Here is a 27,797-nt window from a genome sequence, read left to right as displayed (position 1 = left end):
ACTGAACTTATTGTACTCGGCCCTGAAGATCTTAGAAATATGGTATCTAACCAGATTCTTACTCTGGATAGTAATGGATTGCATTTATAAAGCGCTTTTCTAGACACTCAAAGTGCTTTACAATTCCACTAGTCAGTCACTCTCACATTCACACACTGGTGGAGGCAAACCACAGTTATAGCCACAGCTGCCCTGGGGCAGACTGACAGAAGCGAGGCTGTCATCGGCCCCACCAGCCAACACCAGTAGGGTGAAGTGTCTTGCCCAAGGACACAATGACCAGGACAGACAAAGCTGGGGATCCAACTGGCAACCTTCCGGTTACAAGATGCGCTTCCCAACCCCCTGAACCACGGTTACCCCGTGGATGGCATTACCTTGGCCTCCAGTAAACTGTGAGGAACCTTGGAGTCATTTTTGACCAGGACATGTCCTTCAATGCACATATTAAACAAATATGTAAGACTGCTTTCTTCCATTTGTGCAACATCTCTAAAGTTAGAAATATCCTGTCTCAGAGTGACGCTGAAAAACTAGGCTGGACTACTGAAATTCATTATTATCAGGATGGCCTAAAAACTCCCTGAAAAGCCTTCAGTTAATCCAAAATGTTGCAGCAAGAGTCCTGACAGGGACTAGAAAGAGAGAGCAGATTTCTCCTGTTTTGGCTTCCTGTTAAATCCAGAATTCAAAATCCTGCTCCTCACATACAAGGTCTTAAATAATCAGGCCCCATCTTATCTTAATGACCTTGTAGTACCATATCACCCTATTAGAGCACTTCGCTCTCGCTCTGCAGGCCTACTTGTTGTTCCTAGAGTATTTAAAAGTAGAATGGGAGGCAGAGCCTTCAGTTTTCAGGCACCTCTTCTGTGGAACCAGCTTCCAGTTTAGATTCAAGAAACAGACACTATCTCTACTTTCAAGATTAGGCTTCAAACTTTCCTTTTTGCTAAAGCATATAGTTAGGGCTGGACCAGGTGACCCTGAATCCTCCCTTAGTTATGCTGCAATAGACATAGGCTGCTGGGGGATTCCCATGATGCACTGGGTGTTTCTTCTTCACTCACTAATAGACCTCTCTGCATTGAATCATATCTGTTATTAACCTCTGTCTCTCTTCCACAGCATGTCTTTTATCCTGTCTTCCTTCTCTCACCCCAACCAATCACAGCCCTCCCTGAGCCTGGTTCTGCAGGAGGTTTCTTCCTGTTAAAAAGGAGTTTTTCCTTCCCACTGTTGCCAAAGTGCTTGCTCATAGGGGGTCATATGATTGTTGGGGTTTTCTCTGTATGTATTATTGTAGGGTGTAAATTACAATATAAAGTGCCTTGAGACAACTGTTGTTGTGATTGGTGCTGTATAAATACAACTGAATTGAACTAAATTGATTGAAACATTAATTAAAGGCAGGACTTCTTTGAGCAGTTTTATAGGAATGGGGTCTAAAAGACACATTGATGGTTTGGAAGAAATATTTACAAAGTTAACTCAGAAAGATCAATTGGAGAAAAGACTCTAAATGAGTATCAATGGTACTGAAAGTAGCTGTAGATAATGTTACATCTGTGAGATGATTATGAGTCATTTTTTCTCTAATGGTTAAAATCGTATTTGCGAAGAAGTTCATGAAGTCATTACTAGTTAACGTTAAAGGGAGGGTTGGCTCAACGGTGCTCTGACTTTTTGTCAGCCTGGCTACAGTGCTGAAGAGAAACCTGGGGTTGTTCTTATTTTCTTCAATCAGTGATGAATAGTAAGATGTTCTGGCTTTGCGGAGGGCTTTCTTATAAAGCAGCAAACTATTTCTCCAGGCTAAATGATGAGCTTCTAAATTTGTGACATGCCATTTTCTCTCCAGCTTACGAGTCATCTGCTTTAGGCTACGTGTTTGAGAATTATACCACGGAGTCAGGTACTTCTGATTTAAGGCCTTAGTTTTCACAGGAGCTACAGTATCCAGAGTCGTACGTAGTGAGGAGGTAAAATTATCCTCCTAAGACCCGAACTCTTCCACAGCATGCATTTTTAATTTCTCTTTGATATTTGGGCTGATTGGGACCCGATGAATGTAAAAACAAAGAATCACCAGATTTTTTTTTTACCTAATTTTTGTTTCTAAGAAAAATCAGAGCCACATATGAGGATATTTGTTTAAAATTTCGATAGAACAGTAGCAGTATAATGTCCTCGTAAGTGGATATCAGGCAGTTTTAGAGCAAAATTGAGTATTTTGGTCTAAATAACCCAAAATGTGATGTCCACATATGTGGAAGCCAGGTCCTAGGAGGTTAATAGCAAGATGATCGACCTCTGTTGGAGTAGCGTTCAGGTAGCTGCTCTGCTCTGTGTTGGTACAGGGCATTGAAGATGATAACAGTGGGTGTGTGGAGGTAAACACAGACGACACGAGAGCTCTCGATTAACACTGCTGGTTTATTACTCATCACCACACAACTGAATACTTTTCCCTCCAAAACACAGCAACAACACTTCCTGAGAACTGGGTGTGAGTGGAGCCCTCCAGTGGTCCGCCACAGGTGGATTATATTCTTAAACTTAGTTACAGCACTTTCAGAAAGTCATCTACTGTGATGAAGTCAACTCTCCGCTGCTGTGTAATCAATTATTGTAAATGTAAATGTTATCAGGAAATGTTTAGGGTAAGGAAATGATAAGGACACACTGATGGAAAGTCTCTGGAACCTGCTGTTCAAAGATGGACCAGTCTGTGAGATCAAGACAGTCCTATAGTTGGAGAAGAACATCATCTGCTTCATGTCACCATACACATGGTTGACTGTCCTATCTCCCTGGTAGAATCCTGAACAAGTTGGTGGAATTTCAATCCAAAGTAAAGTCGAGGCTTAGGCCGAGGCTGATGTCTGTTAGTTCCTGATGACTGAAAGTGATCAGTGAGTTGCAGGAAGGAGCAAAGAAAAGGCATGAAAAACCCAAAAAGGTGCACAGTAGTTGGGAGCGCTGTGCTGCTGCATACCTATGTGCTACCGTATGTGCTGCCATCTTGAGGGGGTTTAATACTTTGGCCAGATTTCTAGAAATGAGAGCTGCTCCATCCAAAGTATCCCCTAAGAAGACCAGGTTTCCGCCAGAAACTTTCCCAATTATCTATGAAGCCCGCATCGTTTTTTTGACACCACTCAGACAGCCAGCAATTTAAGGAGAACATGCGGCTAAACATGTCACTCCTGGTCTGATTGGGGAGGGGACCAGAGAAAAATACAGAGTCCCACATTGTTTTGGCAAAGTTACACACCGATTCAATATTGATTTTAGTGACCTCCGATTGACATAACCTGGGTGTCATTACAGCCAGTGTGAAAATATAGTTAGGGCTGGACCAGGTGACCCTGAATCCTCCCTTAGTTATGCTGTAATAGACGTAGGCTGCTGGGGGATTCCCATGATGCATTGAGTTTTTCCTTTCCAGTCACCTTTCTCACTCACTATGTGTTAACAGACCTCTCTGCATTGAATCATATCTGTTATTAACCTCTGTCTCTCTTCCACAGCATGTCTTTTATCCTGTCTTCCTTCTCTCACCCCAACCGGTCGCAGCAGATGGCCCCGCCCCTCCCTGAGCCTGGTTCTGCCGGAGGTTTCTTCCTGTTAAAAGGGAGTTTTTCCTTCCCACTGTCGCCAAAGTGCTGCTCATAGGGGGTCATATGATTGTTGGGTTTTTCTCTGTATCTATGAAGCACCTTGAGGCAACTTTTGTTGTGATTTGGCGCTATATAAATAAAATTAAATTGAATTGAATTGAATTGAAAAGCAGTTTCACCAACAGGTTCCTTCAACAGAATTCAGCATTAATGAATCAATGGTAAAAAAGTGGAAGAAGAGCAGTTTTTGGCTTGCACCACATTCCAAACGTGCTTCGTCTCTTTGCCATTACTGTCACCCGGCAGAATTTGCAGATGATATTGCTTGCAGCCGCTGCAATGCTTTCCACCAAAACAGGCGCAGCTTGATGACACACATGTGCTATTGCGGTAGAGCGGTATAGTTAAAATTCCTACTGTTGGCCAGATTTATATAGTTTCTACCGTATACCATTTAAACCGCCCACCCCTATTTATACCTATATGTAGCACTTATGTGGGTTTATATACAGTACCAATGGATAATAACCAAGGTGATTAGTAATATCGGCTAGTATCAGAAGAGTAAGAATGACTCTTAGAGCTCTGGTACAGAGAAATGAATGACAGAGAAACCAGACAAAGCACAGTTGTGTGGCTTAAAGGAAATTTTAGTGATTTAAGCCTTTTTTAAAAAAGATGTTTTTTTAAACAACACAGAATTACAACACATTTTAACAAAGATTTGAAGTATATAAAATTTCCCCCAAAGTAGCAAAAAAATAAATTAAATTAAATTAAATTGTGCACAAGTAAAGAATGAGTCTTTTAGGTCCAAATGGTACCAGTGGGGCCCATGACAAATGGATGTATTGCAACAAAGTTCTGTCCAATGAGAAGTGTGTGCGTGTGTTTGTCTGTCCTACCGCATTACTTGTACAGTGCAGGATTGCAGTCCATCAATGTGCAAAAGAGTGTGCGCACATATGTGTATTGTCCACTAGAATCTCAGGTTGGCTCCAATGAACACTGGAATACTCCGGGATTTGGAATCGCTGAACTGGTCCTTGGATTCGTCCCAAATAAATAAGTATATCACTCCTTTTAAGAAATGGAATAATATGCAAAAAATTATCAGAAACTGAACAAAGTGCATATAATCAATTTCAATAACATGTAAACAGGTGACTTCAGTCTACGAAAAGGAATATTAACATAGATGTGCTTCACGTACCATAGGCCTAATAGTACAAGTGGAAATACACTAAAAATTACCTCCACATATCCATTACTGAGCATAGTAAAATAACCGATTGACATCAAAACAGTATAAGGAAGGTGTCGCGCTGTCCTCTATGACAGCAAACACAAAACTGTACTTCATGAACAATATCAGTTTAAATGGTTTTTAACTTGTTAGAGCTTACCGATAAAAATGTTTTAGCCCACCTGCTCTGATCGGCTGTAGAAGCAAGACACTAAAACTTGGGAGCTGGTACTAAAGAGGGACAAGAGCTACCTAGAGCTTTACCGATTGGCTTACACGAGAGGAGTGGAATAAAACAATAGGCTCTCATCAGAGCTCATCAACACTTGGAAAAAAAAAACCTCTTGTTTAACCAAAACACATATATAAATCTGCGTCCCTTTTAGGTTTACATAAATATATTGATTTTGTTTCACTGTCATTAAAGAAGGACTATAAGAGCAGAAATAATGAACATGAAATTAGATGATTTTAGAAACTGGGTTACACCTATTTCTATATTTATCTATCAATATCTCTGTTTCTACACTAATTTTATATGAGTGCTTGTTGGTTATTGTATATTTGCTACTATGACAACTCAGTTTACCTCTGGGATTAATAGTTTTTCAGATTCTGATTCTGAGTTATAATTTTACTGAATTTACATTTACCCTTAGCCAGCAGTTTTACATTTCCCTCAATGTCGCCTGCTCTTGCCCCTGGAAGACAATTGACTATGATTGCCGGTGTCTGTAGCTTCACATGTCTGAGAACAGAATCATCAATTACCAGAGTTTGACCCCCAGCGGGTGTGTCGCCGAGTGGGGAAAAATGGTTAGACACATGAACAGGTTGGTGGTGTACCTGGACCTTTTGTTTAAGACAATGCTTCCTCCTCACCGTCACCCAGCCGCCCTCTTTCCCCAGCTGCTTGGGGTCTGCCGGGGAATAGCTAGCAGGGCCTACGCTATCTTTGGCTGCCCCAGCTACAGGGGCCTGGCTAGCTGCGGGTGAATGAAGGGTGCGAAGCTGAGTCTCCAATTCAGTAATCCTGGCCTCCAGAGCTGCAAATATGCTGCATTTGTTACAGATATCATTACTGCTAAAGGACGCAGAAGAGTAACTAAACATCTGACACAATGAGCAGGAAAGTGCAGGAGGGACACGTGAAGAGGCCATGCTGCTAGCGAGTGCGTTATAAGCTAAGCTAAGCTAGCAAAACAGTAAAGACACAGTGAGTGAATACTTTGGCTATAAATTAGGTAGTGAGTACACAGAGACTGTGCTTTGGATGAAGTAAGTGAAGATTATGCTGTGAAATAAAATGTTATCTGTAAGTGTTTAATTAAATTGGCTGCACAGGTGAGCTACACAAATGGAACAGGAAGTGATACTCTACCACAGAGAGAACCAACACCAAATGACAGCACCACATACTGTCTAGCTGTGTGTCTGTGACACTCTGACTGTCTGTCTGTCTCTTGTTTGTTTGTATGTCTGACAAACTCTTCCTGACTGTTTTTTTTTTGTCTGTCTGTCTGAATGTATCTGTTTGTCTGTAGGTCTGTCTCTCTGTCTTTCTGTTGGTTGGGCTATCTACCCGTCTGTCTGACTGTCTGACTGACTGACTCTGTCTTTCTGCAGCGAGAAGTGATGCAGTTCAGTCTCTGATGTCAGAGTTGAAGGTTTTGGTTCATCTCGGTCCTCACCTGAATGTTGTCAACCTGCTGGGAGCCTGCACGAGAGGAGGTCTCAGTTTACTCCTGATATAATCTTTGTTTAATCCCAAAGTGTTCTTCATATAACCCTAATATCATTCTTAAACAAATCCAGACATATCTCCAAAGGTTGATTTTGTTCATCTGGACGCAGCGTTTTCAGTGGGAGAAACAATTTGTCACTCATCCAAGTGACTTCTTCAGTCTCAGCTGACTGCAGGTTTCCCCAATCTTATAAACAGTACATTTGCATAATTACTGAAACCAGCCCACTGAAGAACCTGGCCTCCCAGCCCATTGTTCCTTCAGTGGTTTCACTGGTTTCAGTCATTTTGCAAATGTACTGTTTATAAGATTTGGGAAACCTGCAGTCAGCTGAGACTGAAGAAGTCACTTGGATGAGTGACGAAACGTTTCTGAAACTGAAAATGCTACACCTCTGTCAGTGCGCCCCAGGGCAGCTCTGGCTACGATGTAGCTTGCCATCACCAGTGTGTGAATGGGTGAATGGCTGAATGTAGTGTAAAGTTCTTTGGGGTCCCTAGGGACCAAATAAAGCGCTATACAAATACAGGCCATTTACCATTTACCATTTTATGTCCAGATGAACAGAATCTACTTTTGGAGATTTACTTACCTGGATTATTGAGCATGTATTAAGACATAATCCAGACATAATTCCAAGCAAATACAGAATTAATCCTCTTCTAATCCTCATTTATTTCTAGACTATTCTTTTCCCGAGTATTCACAAACTAATGTCTATCCTACAGTAAGTAATTTTATTTTTATTTATTTACAAGTTTCCAACTTAACCATGACTGATTATGACCAACACTAATGAGTGAACAGGTGAGGCACACCGACTGTACATAGCGGAGATTAAACAGAGCTGTTCTTGTTATCTGCAGTATCCTGGGATTATAATTTATGGAGATACTTGACTTAGTTCTAACCCAAGTCTTAGTCCTAAACCATCTCCAATGCTGTCCATACTCAAACTGATGCTAACTTAATCCTGACATGTCACCTGTGCAGGTCCCGTCTATCTGATCACTGAGTTCTGTTGTCATGGAGACCTGGTGAACTACCTGCAGAGGAACAAACATACCTTTCTACATGGAGACACACAGACCAAGAGGTCTGTCACACACCCACAGCCACACACACATGTAGATTCTGTCCAGTGCTGACTCACCGGCTCATTCACAGTGACAATGATGGAGGTTACATAGACATGAACAAAGAGGAGAGCGCTCAGTACGTTGCCATGAAGGAGCTCAGCTACGCCGACATCGAACCCGCCGTATACGAGACACCGTACACGCCTGCAGGTGATGGCTGCACACAGTTATGGCCATAAATATGTGGACACACCACACTCCTACCTGCAGAGTCAAGTCACTGAACATCCATATTAAGAAGCTGTTCCATGGACAAGTATGGGATATCTCTGGTTTAACTGGTGTTGTTCTACTTCAGACCAGCAGGAGGCATCATCGCTGCTCCTCAGTGACAGTCCTCTCCTCAGCCTCAATGATCTCATCAGCTTCTCTTACCAGATTGTTCAGGCTATGGACTTCCTATCATCTAGAAAGGTACTAACACTCATAAACGCAAATTGTTCAGTATGTACCTGTCACATGACCATAGGTGATGGGGCCTGATGATTTAAGACGTTGAATGTGAGGAGCAGGATTTTGAATTCTGAATATAACAGGGAGCCATTGCAGCGGAGTGAAGAGTTCGTGGGATGCTCCACAATGCTGGTGGCTTTGTGGATGCAGTGAGTACAATTAGTGTCTGATTACTAGCTAAGTCAGTCAGAGGTCAATAAAGTCAATATTGAATCAGTGTGTAACTTTGCCAAAACAATTGTGGGACTCTGTAGATTTCTCTGGTCCCCTCCCCAATTGGACAAGGAGTGGCATGTTTAGCCGCATCTTCTCCTTAAATTGCTGGCTGTCTGAGTGGTGTCAAAAACAATGTGGGCTTCACCCAGGAGTGCAGAGGTAGGTTGAGTATCCAAAATTGTGCTCAAGTAAGAGTAGCATTACTTTAAAATATTGTTACTCAAGTAAAAGTGAAAAGTAGTCATTCAAAAAATTACTCAAGTAAGAGTAAAGAGGCTACACTGACGCTAGGTAGTGTGACGATCCAGCGAGGAAGCAGCATCTCCTGCCGTCTTAAGTAGTCTGCCAGGAATAATGCTTGTGATGAGAAGCTAGAGCAGAATCAGTGTGAATGAGCCAATCGTGTGCATTAAGGGTGGGTTCAGAGGTGGGGAAGCAAAGTCCAGTTCCGCCCTGGTGGGAGACAAAAACACACCACACTCTCTCCAGATGCTGAGAACTATGACAATAAATACACAAATTTTAGTATTTTCCAAAAGAATATATTTAAAAACATTAACAAATTAAAGCTGCAAGCAGCGTTAAGACGGCCCTCGTACCCCGGCGTGTTGAGCCACGCCCATCACCTACGCCCAGCAGGTCCTATCTAATGTCACACTGATGGATTTAACGCGTAGAAGAACAAGATAAAATTTCATTTTGTTCAATGATGATTATACTCTACTTTGCATTTCCTCTTTCCACTAGGTGGCGCTCTAAACATTACTGAGAAATGGCATATCAAACATTTTTGAGCTTGGCTCTCATCATGCCTGTGAAGTTTGGGAGAGACTGGGCATTGTGTCTTTGAATGACAGCAGTTTCGTGCTTTTTGGCGGGTGCTTAAAACTCCGCGTGACGCCATGGCCATGCCATTTCACCAAACGTAAAATGCTTCGCAATATAACATCACAAACATCTTTAGATTCCATTCACTGACAATCACATCAGTCTGATGAGATCCTTAGGAGGAGGTTGTTAAAGTACGAGGCCTGAAAAGAGGAAAAAATGTCACCAAAATTACACCTTCAATTGACAATGGCTGACTTCCTGTTGGATTTGAGGTATTGCTCCAAGACACCTTTTTGTACATCTTGATATCTTACATTAACTTCCCAAGTTTCAGAGTCAAAAATCAAACATAGGGCAAGGGTATTTTGAAGTTTTGTAGGGGGTGCTGTGGAGCCATTTTGCAATATTTAATGAAAATGATCAGACAAAAAGAAAGCCTTCCTCACATTGGAGGTGTGTGCCAGATTTCAAGATTTTTTGAGGTTTCCAAGCCCCTCAAAAGCTACATCATGTTCCATGGTAAAAATGGTAAATGGCCTGTATTTGTGTAGTGCTTTACTTAGTCCCTAGGGACCCCAAAGCGCTTTACACGTTCAGTCATCCACCCATTCACACACACATTCACACATTGGTGATGGCAAGCTACATTGTAGCCAGAGCTGCCCTGGGGCGCACTGACAGAGGTGAATCATGGTGAATCGCCTTGCCACACGGGTGCGCCATTCAATTTAAATTCACAATTAGAATAGAATAGGAGTAATCCTTTAATTGTCCCACAAGGGGAAATTCAGTTGTAACAGCAGCAAGAAAAATACATACACAAACAAACAGTACACAGGGCACAGAGCAGTAACATACAATTTTTTTACATATTTACATCAAGGACAATAGTTACCAAAATCAGAGTACTGTACAGTTATTAAAATTAAATATAATTATGACACTGAAACATCATTGGGGACTGATGTTTATTCTCACCACTTTTCAGATGAATCTGATCATCATGTGAGGAGCAGTACATCCAAGTGTAAGACATGACATTTCCTGTTCCCACTAGGTGGCGCTCTGAGTATTTCTGACAATGTGCATATCAGTCTGTTGAGGGTGGGAGTGTTATCCTGCTTGTGAAGTTTGGGGGCAATCAGACTGGATTCCTTTAAGTTATAGCAATTTTGGTCTTCATGGCGACACATCAATGTTCGCCCTGCTGCTGGGGTCACGCCCTTTGCTGAAAACTCACAGTTTCCAATATGGTAAATGGCCTGTATTTATATAGCGCTTCACTAGTCCCTAAGGACCCCAAAGCGCTTTACACATCCAGTCATCCACCCATTCACAGACACATTCACACACTGGTGATGGCAGCTACATTCTAGCCACAGCCACCCTGGGGCGCACTGACAGAGGCGAGGCTGCCGGACACTGGCGCCACCGGGCCCTCTGACCAACACCAGTAGGCAACGGGTGAAGCGTCTTGGCCAAGGACACAACAATCGAGACTGTCGAAGCCGGGGCTCGAACCGGCAAACTTCCGATTACAAGGCGAACTCCCAACTCTTGAGCCACGATCGCCCCAATACAGCCCAAGACCAACTCCTTAAGGCTTTCCTAGAGAAATTTAAGGCTGCTGAGGGCACTAATTTCTATACTGCACACCAAAGTTTAAAACATGACATTTCCTGTTCCCACTAAGTGGCGCTCTCCCCAATGTCAAATGCGTTGCATTGATGGGCTCATGACTTTTTTGTTTGTCAAAATTTGGGCAAAATTTTATTCATGTAGCTCAAAGTTTGTGTTCTTGGGACTTCATTTAACAATGTATAGGTGGCGCTCCAGACCATTTTGCAATGCTCATATGTGAAACCATTAAAACACGTAATTTTTCACCAGACCTGACATGTGTGCAAAATTTCATGAGTTTTTGAGCATGGTAAACTTGTGCTTTTGTTTTCACTAAATATTATTAATAGTAATATTATTATTATTAATAAACGAAACAGATACAAAAGGGCCTTCGCGGTCTCAGGGCTCGGGCCCCAATTAAGGCACAACAATTCTACTTTTCCAGATTTCGGTTTTTCACAACATAAAACTTTTTAACCAATACATACAATAAATAATATAAATATATAAACGGAGCAAACCATATCCAGTGATAAGAATGTGCTGTAGACTTTAAAGTCACTTTTAATCCAAATGGTACAGTAGCCTCAGAGAAAACATTAGAACATGTACATAGAAGCCAGTTTACTTTACCATAAACTATATGGGTGTGCATCTATTTCTGCATATTTAGCAAAAATGTGCCATTTCTTCGCTCAGTGAAATGATGGTTAAGCTTCAGCAGCAGTTTGCTCTCAAGGTTCTTGCTGTGGAGATGTAACTGTTTAACAGTGAACAGGAGTCCTGCCTTACTAAGAAGTCCTTCACAAGCTCCAGATGCAGGAAGAGCTGTATTGATTTTAAATGACAGGTTCTTGATGTGGGGAAAGACATGCAATAGATTCACACCTCCAGTAAACAGACATGAAAGGTACCTCTCCTGCTACTCGGCTCCTGGCTTTCCTGACCCCATGGATCCAAAGAAGTCATCTTCATCAGACAGGCTGCTGTTTGTGCTGGCCTCATCCAGCTCTGTGTCTAGGTGATGTCTGATGAAGTTCAGACCTGTGGAAAGATGTATGGTTTTCAAAAGAATGAGGTCTGGGCATTACAGTGCTGTATAGCCTGCCAAGCTGCGGATGTTTGGCATAAAAATGTTGTCACACTGGAGATGTTTTTTACTAACTCTTGTTGAAAAACAAAATGTTGTCATTCATATCCCGCACAAACAGTTTGCAATGAATTCCAGATTAAGTTTAGAATAGGAACGTATGCAAGGCTAAGCAGTGCTAGCTAATAGATCCTCCTTGCACGTTTTGGCTGTTACTCCAGGGAAAGACGAGAAAGACGGTGATGAAAGCCGTGACTGGCTGCAAAAAGATGAAACCCCGTCCCTTCCAACCAAAGGGAAGGGAGACGGATGAAGCTAGCCTCCTAACACAGGCTGTTTAAACTAAAGCTGCTGTTTCACATAATAAACCCTGTCAACCGCAGCATTGCCTTCTGATTTAAATGGTAAATGGCCTGTATTTGTATAGTGCTTTACTTAGTCCCTAAGGACCCCAAAGCGCTTTACACTACATTCAGTCATTCACCCATTCACACACACATTCACACACTTTAACAGTTAAAGCAGTAGAGACAAGCTGTGTTTACATTTGCGTGGAACTCTAACTTCATTAACCAGGCTAGCTGTTAGCTTATAGCTCACACAGTTTGTGGGTGATAGGTTATCTCAAACTTATCTCACCACAACGTGGCGCCGAAAATATGATGTGATTCTAGTTTGGTCAAACTCAGGAAGGAAGGAGGAAACCGCCTCCATATCCCCGCAGTCATGTGACGGACCTCTCCACAGGGAAGAAGTGAACAAGGCCAAGGAGGTCCAGTGTCCTAAAACTATTAAACATGCCCTCACTGCAACACACCAGAATAAAATTATTAGGTCATTAGCGAGTACTTGACTGCATGCTGAGGTGGCAATTCAGCCATTTAATTCATGTGTGTTGGACTACAGACATATCAAAAAGTTGTTGACACAACATTAGACTGAAGTCCACCTAGTAGGGCTGGGCGATATGACCCAAAATTCATATCTCGATATTTTTTAGCTGGATGGCGACATAAGATATATATCTCGATATTTTTTTTTTAAAGCCATAAGTTAAGAACAAAAAGAGAGTTCTTAGTCCCACTGTGTCCCAGATGTCACACGGGCACTTTTATTTACATACAGCGTAGATGTACATGAAGAAATTACTCAAAAATAAATTATCAGCATTTATTAAATAATCATGGTCCATAAATAAAAGAAAACAATGTTGTTTTTGTGCATAACAAAAAGCTCACAATTGTGCAGTCAAAATGTAAACTAATAGACGCTGAGCATAATAACAAAGACAGATTTCACAGCTGCACCACGTCTCTGAACAGGTGCCATTTGTGGTCCTTATACACACACAGTACGGTAATATTACATTGAAGCACAGTAGTATCACTCCGCGAGGCTCCTCCCCGGTAGCCGTAATTCTCCGACAATCCATCAAGCGGTGCAGCTCCGTAGCTTAGCAAAGTCATATTAAAACATTTTTTGACAGATTGCTGAGCGCTGTGTACCACATAAAATCGGTTCGCGGTCAGTGAGCACAACCAGAATTCATACATAGGGCGCACTGTCGAGTTTTGAGAAAATGAAAGGATTTTAGGCCGTGCAGCTCCTCCGGGCTGCATGTCGTTAGCGAGGTTAGCTCGCTAACACGTTGACACCGTCCGGCGATCCGCGGTAACTTGCTAACGGAGATTTTCCGCTTTCATCTTGTCATTGCCTGCAGGTGAAACTATGGGGGAGGGGGAGTTGTGTTCAGTGAAGGAGAGACAAAAGTGGATGAAAGAGAGGCAAACCTGCGGCTCCACAAGTATAATTATAACGTAACATAGACTATATCGATATAAACGATATTATCACATCTTATATCTCGTATGAAAATATATCGATATTTTTAAAAAACTTGATATATCGCCCAGCCCTACCACCTAGCCACAGCTAAAAAGAAATTTAGAGTAAACTTACCTGGACACAGTTAGACAAGTTGAGTTTTTTCATGCTGAAATGTTGGTTTGTTGTGGCTCACACTGAAGTCACCGCATTATAAAGCTGTTCTTGTAAGCGAAACATTCTTTGTATTTGAGGCCAAGGGTGTTCATCCTCTTCAATTCTAGCGGAGATGGTTGCCTCTCCCATGTTATTATGTGTTTCTTCTTTCTTGGGCCACTCTGCCCGCCATAGTGAATAAATGGTCATGTGACTGCATGCCTACATCTGATTGGTGAAAGAGGTACAGGAAACTCCACTGGTGGCACAATCTGTTATTTCTAGTATTATCTAATGTTTGAAATTAATTACCATTTTTTTTAAGTAATGAGTCAAATATTGCCAAATATAGAAGAATAACAGTAGTTCCTTCTTCACAAATGTACTCCAGTATGAGTAAAAAGTATGGTGCAATAAAGGTACTGCTAGGAGTACTTCTTTTTTTCAAAAACGTACTCAAGTAAATGTAAAAGAGTAAATCAAACTCGTTACTATTCACCTCTGCAGGAGTGCCATGTTTAGCCAGATGTTCACTTAAATTGTTGGCTGTCTGAGTGGTGTCCAAAAAACGATATGGGCTTCATAGATAATTGGGAAACTTTCTGTAGGAAACCTGGTCTTGTTAGGAGAGATGGCATCCAACCTCCCAAAATATGACTATCCAGAGTTGAGACCAGAAAGCAGAGTTGCAGTCTTACACGCCTCTCTGCAGCTTCTCTCCTCCTGTTACCCCCCAAAACCCCATCTCCACAGAGACTGTGTCAGCTCCCAAACAGACAAAAAACAAACTAAAAACCAGCAATTTAAACACAAAATATATATATCTAGTACGCACAACAGCACAAAAGAGTAAAACAGGGAAATTTATTATATTATTATTATTATCATCTTCATGGTTATTATTATTTTTATTATTAAACATTAAGTCTCTCTCTTCCGAGTCTTTGTTAGTGTAGCCAAGTACAGGATAGGGTAGGGGAAATTAAAGTAAGATGGAGAGAATGCTCCAATAGCTAGATTCGTAGGGGGGATAAAGTGAGTTGCGTGGAGAAGAATGACTGGAGCCACAGGTAAAGTTGCTATGAATTGTATTAAACTATTTAGCAACAATTTAACAGCACTTCATGAACAGGAATGAAAACATAAAATATAATACAGTGACAGCAATAATAATAACAATCAGAATCCTATCTGAGCACAGATATGTCAGTCTTGCCGGCTTAATAGTCAGTGTTCAGTCAAGTCAAACCCAACAGGTCAAAAGTTTGTGATTGGTGCAATTTCATCCTACCGCACTGTTGCAATTGTTCATGAGAGAAGAGCAACCTGCCCTTCTGGGCCAACTCGGAATGGCTGTGGTTCAGTTCAAAGGGAAAGGCTCGCCATCTTCCTCGTCAGGAAGAGATCCAGGTCTCACGATCCCAAAAAAGAAAACCTAGCCTGTAAAAAACAGGACTATTACTAATTCAGTTCACACTCTAATGATATACATGGCCATATGTGTAAATAATGCAAGTGCTACAACAAAACAAGCACAAAACATTAATTCTAATTTCTAACTATAGTATATACAGTGCATCTTAATCATGAATGCAATCTTTAAATCACAATCAGCTTATTCTATCATCAATGTGCACATTTCTATCAGAGATCAGAAATAAACCATAAACTATGGTAGATTTTTTTTTTTTTTTTTTACAGCATTGCCCTTTAACTGAATTACAGGAGCATTGCTTTACACTGCATAGCAATGAAGCAATATATTATTTACACTCAATGTACAAAATAGAATTACCAAAAGAATATACAAAAACTCACAGGCTGTAGTTTTACAGTATGTGGTAACGTATCAGCACAGTAAGAATACACACGGACATCTATCCAGTGCCGCTCGAGCATCAAATGTAACAAAATAAAGTAGATTCATGACCTTTAAGATCAACATTAACTTATTCCATCATCTTATTTTAGTGCATTTAATATTCAACAAGTAATACTAGAACATCATCAGCACACAAGCTGAGTGCTCAAAATGGCTGAACTCCATGAGAAACCCCGTGTGTTCTCCCACAGTGAAAACGTGGTCAGCTACAGCTGCAGCTATGAGCATTAGGCTAGTTAGCTTTTCAATTAGCCAGATTCGCCCAGTCCCAGTTTAACTCACCAGCACACTTCTAATGTTCAACTCTCAGAGAGGATCTTGTTCAACTCTCAGAGAGGATCTTGTTCAACTCTCAGAGAGGATCTTGTTCAACTCTCAGAGAGGATCTTGTCCACTTCATCCGCTCCCGCGCAGATCTACAACATTGAAATTGGGCCATTATATTCCCTGTTAACTTCTTGTTAGCTTTTTAGCTTCAAGGTTAGCTTAACAGCTTCTGACTCACCGCGATGGTTTCAAGGTCCAAAATGTTCACAATAAATCAGGTCCGTTTCTCCAAGGTCCATGCAGATCCCCGGTATGGATATTTGCTCAATTTATCAAGTTAATAGTTATTTTCCAGCGAAAAGCTTGGCGGTGAAAACCAGCGATGGTCTCGTGCTCCTCCGTCTCTCTCTGTGTCTGAGCATGTGACGGTACAGAGCAGGGGAAGGCGGGGCTTGTTCCTTCCTAACCAGTAGGGGTGTTAAATATACTCTTTGGGTTTTATTTAGAGCTGGGCGATATGAGATTTTTTCATATCACGATATGTTTTTTTCATTTCAGGCGATAACGATATCTATCACGATATAAGCCAAATAACTATATTTGTAAGATTTAAATGTGCCATTGCTCACAAGTAAAATGTGAAATAATCAGCAGCTTGTTTTTATTTAAATATTTATTTCCCATAATAAGTTCATCCATTAAGTGGACGCGAATGGATGGATGAAGTTCAACAGGGTAGATGTACTTAAGGAACATGAGACTTTTTCAGATAAATAAAGGCAAATATTGCAAACTACACAAAAGGCAGCCGCTAAAGCGTTTAAGTTTCAAAACAGAACAAACGAAACAGACTAAACTGTCAATTCCACTTAGAAACAAAATATTAATTCTAAAAATAAATCTTAGTTTGTTTTACAGAAGAACAGACAAAACTGACTAACTTTTGTCAATATCAAATAAACTGAGAACTAAAAGGAAATTCTCAATCTCTCCTTGTTGTATAGCTGAGCTTTTCAAACAGTTTTAACAGTTACTTTAGTCTGACAAAAGCCGAATGACGAATTAGCGCTTCCAGTCAGAGACGTGTCCACACGTACACGGGTATTTTTGAAAACGGAGATTTTCCGTTTTCGTTTTAAAAATAATCCCGTCCACACATAAAGGCAGAAATGAAGGAAAACGCTGCTATGAACATGCCAAAGCAGCAGGTGGCGCTAGATTCCTAACCGTGCAGAAATGTTGGCCAATCAGAAGTCTAGAAGCCTCGGTGGGAAAAAGTAAACAAAGCTGGGGCATAGAAGCAGAACCGAGTCGTATGTGTGGAGGGACAGTAACTGTGTGTATATGTAAGCATTTAAACACTGCAGAGAGTAGAATTAACAGTATTGTAGAAATTCATTTCACCGAAACAATAACGTGGCGCACAGTGTGACGCATGCACCAGTTTATTGTATTTCCAGACTTGCTTTCGGCACAATTTACAGTGCACGCTACTCTGTTTTTTGTCAAACTTGAAATAGCCGAAATACCTTCACACTACGGAACTTCTGTGGCTCTTCCGTTCGACAATCTCTCCGGCATTGGAACCATCATCTGTTTTCTCTTCGGTCACGCTCGGTAGATTTTTCTAGTCGGTGCACTCATTTCCTCCATTACCCGGGCGGTACGGTGGCTGGCTGCTTCCCAAACAAATACACATGTGCGGCTTGGCACTTGTGCTGTACGTAACAAGTCACGTGACACTGCGGCTGTGATTGGTTCGGCTCTGCGCTACTTAATTTGGATTGGCTGACCTTTTTTCTTTTTTTTTAAGAGGACAAAAGCGGCGAGGTCTATCGCGATAGTTTAATTTCTCTAACGAGTAAAAGTTATATCGCGATACATATCGTTATCGTTCTATCGCCCAGCTCTAGTTTTATTCTTATATTTATAGTATTTATCTTTTATTATTGATTTATTTTTGATCAACTCAGTGATTAACAGAGTAATGATAAATCCCAATTAACAATAACATGTTATAGTGCATTACTGAGTCGTGTAAACTCACTGGGTTACATTAGTATACTCTGCCTTACACACTGTACAACCTCATTAGTTCCCAGAATTTAACAAAATTATGCAAACTCTGCCTCAAAAAAACTAAGTGAAGCTTACTTAAGATGACTGTTAGGACAACTTATTCATTGCAAGTACACTGCAATACAATACAAATTTATTAATATAGCACATTTAAAACCAGGGGTACACAAAGTGCTTCACGAAGCAATAGACAATAAATCATTATACTGAGCAATGAAAAATTAAAAACACAGTAAAATGAAGGACAAGCAAAATCATTAGTGAGTAGAGATAGGGAGAATACATAATAATCTAGGGAAAGATGCAGCGATTAAGAAATGAGAATTAACAAGGGAAAAAAGCGGGTTTAAATATTAAGTTTTCAAGCGTGCTTTAAAAGATTGAATGGTGCCAGAGGCACGAATGGTAACAGGGAGACTATTAAGAGGTATGGTGCTAGGCATGGTCACCTCTAGTCTTCAGACGGTGCCTGGGTTAAGCCAGGAGTAACTGTCCACATGATCGCAATGAACGGCCGGGAGTATAAAGACTGAGGAGGTCAGTAAGATAGTCCGGTTGTTTAGGCATTTGAAAGTAAGCAACAGGACTTTGAAATCGATACGAAATTTAATAGGCAGTCAATGTAAGTCAGAAAGCACAGGGTGGTGGGTGGGTTCCAGAGTGTGGGGGTGCCTACTGGGGTCAGCAGGGGAGCTGGCCTTCCCTCCCCATCCTCCTCAGTTGCCTCCCTCTTCCCGCTCCACCACGCTCCACCACGCTCACCCACACATGCAGGGCCTTGGGGTGCAGGTGTGTCACCAGGGTGCAGGGGAGGCACTCCCCCTCTGTCCCCTTCTGGCCACCTGTGCCTCAATTTTATTCTGCAAACTAGACATCCACATTACTCATACTCTCATAACACATACATATAGGTCCTTGGGGGTGGGCACGTTTTACAGGCTCCAGAGGATGGTCTGTGTATTCAAACCCATCTTTGGTGCTGGTGCCCTACCCTCAATTTTAAATGCATATAGACACTGAGGGTTTTTGGGAGGAGCCGTGCTGCTCTCTGGCAGCAGCACCATGCCCTCCTGTGTTTGAATTGCACTTTAGAACAGCACGCAGCAACACTACATAAGAGCGGGTGGAGGGCGGTTTGGGGTCCTCTCCCACACCCGTTCTGTTAACTGTCAGGGCTGGGGTGCTGGGAGGAGGTGCTGGCCGTCAGATTGGGGTTTGGGATGTGGGGGTACCTGGACCTGGGATATAGAATATGTTTGGGGAGTGTGAATGTGTGTAGAGTGTCTATTTGTGGCTGCTTGGTGACCTCTCGTTTGGGGCTCTCCTCAGCTCTTCCCAGGAGGGTGGCACAGTTGCCCCTTTGGTGGTCCTCCTTGGGTCCTCGTACTCTGGGGCCTCTGGATGTCTGGGGCCTGGATCTCCTCCATACCTGCTTCATGCCCTGGGGGGGCGGTGCTATGGCTCCCCACACTCCCTAGCAGATCGTTACATGGAGAAACCTTTTGAATACAAGCGTGCTGATCCACACAGGTGTGCACACAGGTGTACACACGGGTGTTCACAGACACAAACTTCACCTTTTTTGGCTGCTACCCCAAAGCACATTGTGCACTGTCGATCTTGTGTGCTGCACAATAACATTTAATATTTAGTATCTACTGTTATCTACTGCTAGCTAGTTTGTTGTGATAGTGTTGTATTTATTATGTTGCTCTTTCTTGCTTGTTTTCTCTTCTGTTTTTTTTCTCCATACAGGTGATCCAGGTGTTTTGTTTTCCCCCCTTTCTCACCATCTCTTCTCCCCTCTATTTTTCTTTCTCTCCATCTTTTTCTTTCTTTCTTTCTCCCTGTCCTATCCCCCAGTCATGTCTGTCCCGTCTGTAACAACCGAAAATCTAATAAAATAAATACACAATTATAATTAAGGTCAATTAAATGGACCAATATGGCAAGGCCATGATGATCCACTTGGTAAAGTAAATCTGCTTGGCATCTTTCTCGGCCTTCAAAAAACATGTCACGGCTGCGCAGCAGTCATGTGGTGAATTGAGAAAAGGATCCAAAATGCTGGCACTGGCTAGGGTGCGAGTGAAAGTTTATTTACAGAGGTGATAAGGTGACAAAAACAGGATGAGCAGAGCGGGGAGTAAACAAACCTAAACTGGGGAAAACTAAAGAACTCGGAGAGACGCAGACTGAACACCAGGTTAAAAATTGAGCCTCAAAGCTAGAGAAGGTGGGAGAAGGCAGTCGCCGAAATGTAAGTTTGTTTTTAAAGACCATGGCTCCACCATTCCCTGTGAGTCTTGGTAATCTGAAAAAAAAACACAGTCAGGGGGAAGAAGTTTGGAGAAGCCTCCAAAAATTTGATTCTGTTCATCTGGAAAGGAGCTCACTGGAGCGAATCCAAGTTTCGGTCAGGAACAACACATCCAGATGTAGAGTAAGGAAAAGATTATTTATAATGAATGCTTACTACGCTTCCTGATGGACCTCTTAAACAGGGTGGGTGGAGGCAAGCAGATTGTTTAGGCAGACAGGTACACAGCAGTGTAGCGTCTCCAAAATCCCGATGTGGATCCGACTCATGAAAAAGCGGTCGCTGGAAATTTAACCAAGTTAGCCGATCATATGTGATTAATGTGTTATTCTCAGAGAGGCACAAAGCTAAAACAAGAATAAAAAGCACACAACAGTCAAAATAAAAAGTACGAAAACAGAAACGGGGGTAACAAGAGGTAGGAGGACACCTCTTGTTACACAGTACAGAGTACTAAGAATGAATTGATGTTCTTGACTATGCAATACTAATTGTTTACTCACTGGCAAACATTTCAAGTGCTACTAAATTAAAAAAAAACAATTTGTGGTAGCATACTATTTTAAATTTTGCTTACACACAAATTAAATGCAAGTCAGTCCAACTTTTATTTTAATAGCAAAAATCCAGAGGGAGAAAAACCAGAAAATTATTTAGAAGCTGATTTGATCCTTAATGGCTGTGCAGCCATTATAACTTACAACACAGAAGGTCAATGTTGACCTCATACAACCAAATTAGACTAGCACATTCCTACAAGCAGGGCTCTAGACAAATTTTTTGCCACGGTTGCACTTGTGTGCCTAACTTTTTTTAGGCACACCAGCACAAAAGTTAGGTGCATCCAAATTGTTCAACTGCATTGCTTAAAACCGCAGTTTTACATGTGCACTTTTTCGGGGGGGAAATTGCTGTCCATACAGACAATATTGATTTGTAAATAATTAACTAACAGTCTTGTCAATACAAAGTTCTTTATTTGGAGCACAGTTCTACAAGAAAGATAAGTTACTGAAAAAGTGCTTGTGCTTAAAGTGCTTTGGCTCTCTTTGGTGATATTGTAGACAATGTCAGAGCTGGCTATGAATTTCAGATGGATCAGGCCTTAACTTAACAAAAAAGTTATCAATTGTTCTTTTCATTTTTTCTCATTACCCATAGCTACATCCACTTCTGTCAGGCCAAGGCTGCTCACTGGGGCTGGGTACCATCACTGATTTCTACAATCCATTCGATTCCGATTCACAAAGTCCTGATTCTATTCAATTTTGTCTCAGACATTCAGAAATATTATAATTCTGATCCTTTATCAGTACTGACAATTGTGAGACTTCATCAGAGGTGTGAGCATCACAGCAGATGTCTTTGTGTCAAAGAAACTGAGAATAAAACACAGAAAAACATGAAGGAGATTTTCCTGGTTTTTAGCGGCCGGCAGCGCTGTAAGCAACGGTAGACTGGTGGGTAATAAGCGAATGAATAATGCAGAAAACAGAGATTTGAGATGGGAAACTGTTCTTGAAGTACAGAGAGAGAGAGAACTGTGCATGAAGTGTGATTTTATCGTGGTGGAAGCAAAACAGCAAAAGTAAGAGTTAATAAATGACGACATTTATCAAATGTGAATCATAGTTTGGATCTTCTTTTGCTGCTAGTCAGTGAATTTTGGTTGGAGACAGACAAAACCTGCAGCTCAGAATCAGCGCAAAAACACGTAAACTCAATGGCCGTCGGGTGAGAAAGCCGAGAAAGACAAAGCTGATTCTGATGCGTCGGGTCTGCTCTGTGTTTACTTCTTTGTGCAGAATCCGTGTACCTGCTCTCATTTGCTGTTTGGTGGTTGTTGAAATAGTTCTGAGAGCTTTAACCTGAAATTCTGGCAAAATACAGTAATATTTAAAAGTCGATTCAGGATTTAATGAATCGATATCGCTTTATTCAAGCTATTCAGAGAGGTCCCGCCCCTGACTATCTCTGATTGGTTTAGACCATGATAGGGGCATAATGTGTTGCAGGGAATTTTTTTATTTTATTTTTTTACTCGAAAAGTTGGTCGCACTGGTGCAACCTAGGATTTTTTTTAGTCGCACCATTGAAAAATTTGGTCGCATTTGGACCAAATTGGTTGCACTCCAGAGGCCTGTACAAGTCTGCTCAAAGAAGTCCTGCCATTAATTAATGCTTCAGTCTTAAATATGATCAACCTATCTCTAATAATCAGCTATGTACCACAGGCCTTCAAGCTGGCTGTAGTTAAACCTTTACTCAAAAAGCATCTCTAGGCCCAGCAGTCTTAGCTAATTATAGGCCAATCTCCAACCTTCCTTTCATATCAAACATCCTTGACAATTCTTTCAGTGGTGCAAGTTTCAGTCACTGTTAAAATGTCCTGTTTATATGGTTGAAACCTGCAGTCAGCTGAGACTGAATAAGTCACCTGATGCTGATGAAACATTTCTCCCACTGAAAATGTCCAGATGAACGCAGTCAACTTTAGGGATTTCCTTACTTGGAGCATGAGCGTGCATCAAGACACCACTGTGCGATGTAACAGGAACAGGAAGTGATACTGAGATACGAGGGTTTTGTTGACCAGTTGATGTACTCACATGTTACCTTGTTTACCTATTTATCTGTATTCGTGTTGTGTGTCCCTCAGTGTGTGCACAGAGATCTGGCGGCGAGGAACATTCTAGTGTGCGAGGGGAAGCTGGTGAAGGTCTGTGACTTTGGTTTGGCCAGAGACCTGCTGAAGGACCAGGATTACATCGCCAGGGGAAACGTTAGTTAACCAGTTCAGTCAACTATACTGAGGGCTCCTGACATCATCAGGTCAGGTGTTCACCTGTGCACCCACCTGTGTGTTTCAGAGCTTCCTGCCGCTGAAGTGGATGTCTCCAGAGAGCATCTTCCAGAACATTTACAGCTCGCAGAGCGATGTTTGGTCCTATGGAGTTCTGCTGTGGGAGATATTCTCTCTGGGTAACCCAGTCTGTCACACCAGTGTCCGGCAGCCTCGCCTCTGTCAGTGCGCCCCAGGGTGGCTGTGGCTACAATGTAGCTGCCATCACCAGTGTGTGAATGTATGTGTGAATGGGTGGATGACTGGTTGTGTAAAGCGCTTTGGGGTCCTTAGGGACTAGAAAAGCGCTATATAAATACAGGCCATTTACCATTTACCATTAACAGGGGGTGGACTGGTTGAAGTTTATTGATTCTTCTTGCTGACCTTTACCCTTTAAAGTTATACACACAGTTTTAATTTGAAGTTGTAAATTGGTCATTAACTGGAAACCAGTTCAAAACCAGGAAACAGATCCAGCAGCTGGAACAAACCATTACCAGCAACCTCACAGCCCGGAAGAACAGACTTAACTTTAATCAAAGAGAAAAAAGGGAATTTATTGTACATTTCAATCAAAAACAAGAACAAAGGTCCAGACGTCGCTGTGAGATCTCCTTCAGCCTCACACTTCCCTCTGGTCGACTGTGACAGGTGTGTCTGCTCACTACTGTCAGCCTCGTCTCCGCCCCCTCACCACAGGGTTTCTGTGTTTTGGTCCCAGGCTGCAGCCCGTACCCCGACCTCCCCATGACCCAGGAATTCTACTCTGCTCTGAAGAGAGGATACAGGATGAGTCGACCCGACCACGCTCCTGAGGACATGTATGACACAACGCATGCAGGCGCACACATCAGCTTCCTGTGACAACGCTCAGCATGACCCTCTGCACTTTTCGGTCTGCAGGTACGACGTGATGAAACGCTGCTGGGAAGAGAAACCTCAGTCCAGACCTTCATTCGCTTTACTGCTCATCGCAATGGGCAACATGCTGACTGACGACTATAAACAGGTACCAACACCTGCCTCAGGTAAGCATCACACACCACCTGACCCAGGAGACGCTGATCATGTTGTTGTGTGTCAGCGTTACCTGCAGATTGCCGAAGACTTCCTGAAGGGAGGAAATCCAGCTGTGCACCGATACAAGCAGAGTTTATCCAGAGGTGCAGAGGAGCAGGAGGACACGCACGGTAACACACAAAGTAACACAGACACAAACACAGTAACACACGCTAACACACTCTCGCACAGTAACACACACGGTAGCACACGCGGTAACACTCACTCGCACATACAAAAACAAAATCACACAGAGACACACACGCACACACACAGTAATACATACACAGACACACACACACTGAATTACACACAGACCCACACACCGACAGACACACACGGACACACATATAGACACACACATACAGACACACACACACACACAGATTTACACACACCCACAGACACACACACACACATACAAAAACAAAATCACACATACAGACACACAAATGGTAAATGGCCTGTATTTATATAGCGCTTCACTAGTCCCTAAGGACCCCAAAGCGCTTTACACATCCAGTCATCCACCCATTCACACACACATTCACACACTGGTGATGGCAGCTACATTGTAGCCACAGCCACCCTGGGGCGCACTGACAGAGGCGAGGCTGCCGGACACTGGCGCCACCGGGCCCTCTGACCACCACCAGTAGGCAACGGGTGAAGCGTCTTGCCCAAGGACACAACGACCGAGACTGTCCAAGCCGGGGCTCGAACCGGCAAACTTCCGATTACAAGGCGAACTCCCAACTCTTGAGCCACGATCGCCCACATAGACAGACACACACACAGACACAGACAGACACACACACACACACCCCCACACACAGACACACATACAAAAACAAAATCACACATACAGACACACACACACATAGACAGACACACATACAGACACACACACAGACACAGACACACACACAGACACAGACACACACACAGACAGACACACACACCCACACACAGACACACATACAAAAACAAAATCACACATACAGACACACATACACATAGACAGACACACATACAGACACACACACACACACAGACAGACACATACACATACACACAGACACACATACAGACACACACCCACAGACAGACACACATACAGACACACACACACACACCCACAGACAGACACACACATTCACAGACAGACACACATACAGACACACACACACCCACAGACAGACACACACACACATAATAATAATAATAATAATGGATTGGATTTATATAGCGCTTTTCAAGGCACCCAAAGCACTTTACAATACCACTATTCATTCACTCCCACATTCATACACTGGTGGAAGCAAGCTACCGTTTGTAGCCACAGCTGCCCTGGGGCAGACTGACAGAAGCGAGGCTGCCATATTGCGCCATCGGCCCCTCTGGCCAACACCAGTAGGCAAGTAGGGTAAAGTGTCTTGCCCAAGGACACAACGACCAGGACAGAGAGCCCAGGGATCGAACTGGCGACCTTCCGGTTACAGATGCAATTCCCAACCCCCTGAGCCACGGTCGCCCCGACATACACATACCCACACACAGACAGACACACATACAGACACACACACACATACAGACACACACACAGACACATACACACACACACACACCCACACACAGACAGACACACATACAGACACACACACACACACAGACACACACACACACACACAGACACACACACACACACAGACACACACACAGACACATACACACACACACACACCCACACACAGACAGACACACATACAGACACACACACACACACAGACACACACACACACACACACACACACACACAGACACACATACAGACAGACACACATACAGACACACACACACGCACAGACAGACACACATACAGACACACGCACAGACACACACACACACCCACAGACAGACACATACAGACACACACAGACAGACACATACAGACACACACACACCCACAGACACACATACACACACACACACCCACAGACAGACACACATACAGACACACACACACACACACAGACACACACACACACACACACACCCACAGACAGACACACATACAGACACCCTCAGACACAGACAGACACACATACAGACACCCTCAGACACAGACAGGTCACTTTTGAAAGTTAAAGAAGTTTAAAACAAATCCCGCCCCCTTTCTTCACAGCAAGTGCCACCTCTCAGGTAAATAGGCCAGAGGCGGAGCCAGTAGAGGCAGGTTCCTCGCATGTCGCTTACATTCTGCCCGTTACCGAAGTCACAATTGAAAGCAGCGGTGGCGCTGCGCTGGACGCAGTCAGGTACGAAACCATGTGATGCGGTCAGGTACGATCCTGCAGGCTACGATGCCTGTGAGGATGATAGAGATGATGCTGTGTTTTCTCTGCAGCCCTTCGATGTCAGACTCTCCCGCCATCTCATACTCTCCCGAAGTGACATCATCAGAGAACAGACAGGAAGCTGTGGGGCCTGAGGAGGAGAGTCGTCTGTGAAGGTTTCACCTGCCTGAAAGTCTGGGGCAGGGTTTATATAACCCATGCATCTCTTCAGGGGGGCTCCTGTGCCCTGAGTATGGACTGTAGGAGGTTGTGTAACCTTTTTACCTGCAAAGCTTGTTTAGGTCACAGAGTCAGAGTGTGCTGAGTGTGCAGCAGGTCCTGATTCACATTTATAAACTTTAGTATCCTCATGTACTCTGACTTTTCTATCTGTATATCCAAACTGCTGGCCCGTGTCAGGACTGAAGCTCCCATTAAAATGTACTCGTGGATCAGACTGTTCTGATGCTTCCTCATGAGAAACACAACACACACACATATCAGGGTCAACAACAGTCAGCTCACCTCCAATGTTCAGGTGGAGGTTCAGGTGAAGCTAGCAGCTACAGCCACCTGTTTCACCATCCACATCAGTCACAGAGGCCACACCCCTAATAATGCCAAGTTCAATACAATTTCTGAACATGAAGCTGCTTTGGTATCTATATAGACCAGTTTGTGTATCAGGCTGTGAGCATGTTTATTTTAACATTGGAGTCTATGACTCACTGCTGCCTCTGCTGGACACCAGAGGCACTGCAGTTTTCAGGATTTCTTATTTTTGGTTAGGTGCTGGTGGTGGAGAAGAATATTTGAGTTTTTAAGTTTAAACCAGATTCAATTCAATTTTATTTATACAGAGCCAAATCACAACAGTCATCTCTTATAAGGTAGACCCTACAATAATACATGCAGAGGGGAGGTGACAAAGAGAAAAAAACTCTTAGTGTCAGCACGTGAGGACAAGAAACCTGCAGCAGGTGGAGGAGGAGGTTCCCCCTGCAGGTGAGAGCTCAGTATAAAGGGACCTCAGAGCCCTGGAAGCCACGTCCTCTGTGCCAGC

The 27,797-nt window shown here is 42.8% G+C and overlaps 1 protein-coding gene across 2 annotated transcripts in view; it reads left to right on the top strand.

Moving 5' to 3' along the window:
• Positions 1-27,186, top strand: part of LOC146701006 (platelet-derived growth factor receptor beta-like) — a 53,942-nt gene extending 26,756 nt beyond the window's left edge. For both annotated transcript variants that reach the window (XM_085471291.1, XM_085471292.1), the window contains exons 17-27: positions 6,496-6,600; positions 7,608-7,710; positions 7,782-7,903; positions 8,052-8,167; positions 23,154-23,276; positions 23,365-23,476; positions 24,061-24,160; positions 24,243-24,348; positions 24,424-24,529; positions 26,584-26,716; positions 26,806-27,186. In XM_085471291.1, the coding sequence (XP_085327417.1) occupies positions 6,496-6,600; positions 7,608-7,710; positions 7,782-7,903; positions 8,052-8,167; positions 23,154-23,276; positions 23,365-23,476; positions 24,061-24,160; positions 24,243-24,348; positions 24,424-24,529; positions 26,584-26,716; positions 26,806-26,908 (1,229 nt within the window). In that variant the 3' untranslated portion in view covers positions 26,909-27,186. The remainder of the gene's footprint in view (positions 1-6,495; positions 6,601-7,607; positions 7,711-7,781; positions 7,904-8,051; positions 8,168-23,153; positions 23,277-23,364; positions 23,477-24,060; positions 24,161-24,242; positions 24,349-24,423; positions 24,530-26,583; positions 26,717-26,805) is intronic.
• Positions 27,187-27,797: the final 611 nt, after the last annotated feature.

Source organism: Copadichromis virginalis, linkage group LG10 (assembly GCF_057382275.1).
Source record: "Copadichromis virginalis isolate Kocher_CV1m ecotype Utaka linkage group LG10, C_Virginalis_male_GT1.1, whole genome shotgun sequence".
NCBI lineage: Eukaryota > Metazoa > Chordata > Actinopteri > Cichliformes > Cichlidae > Copadichromis > Copadichromis virginalis.
Note: the sequence above shows the minus strand (reverse complement) of the source record. Positions and strands in the feature narration are given on the sequence as shown.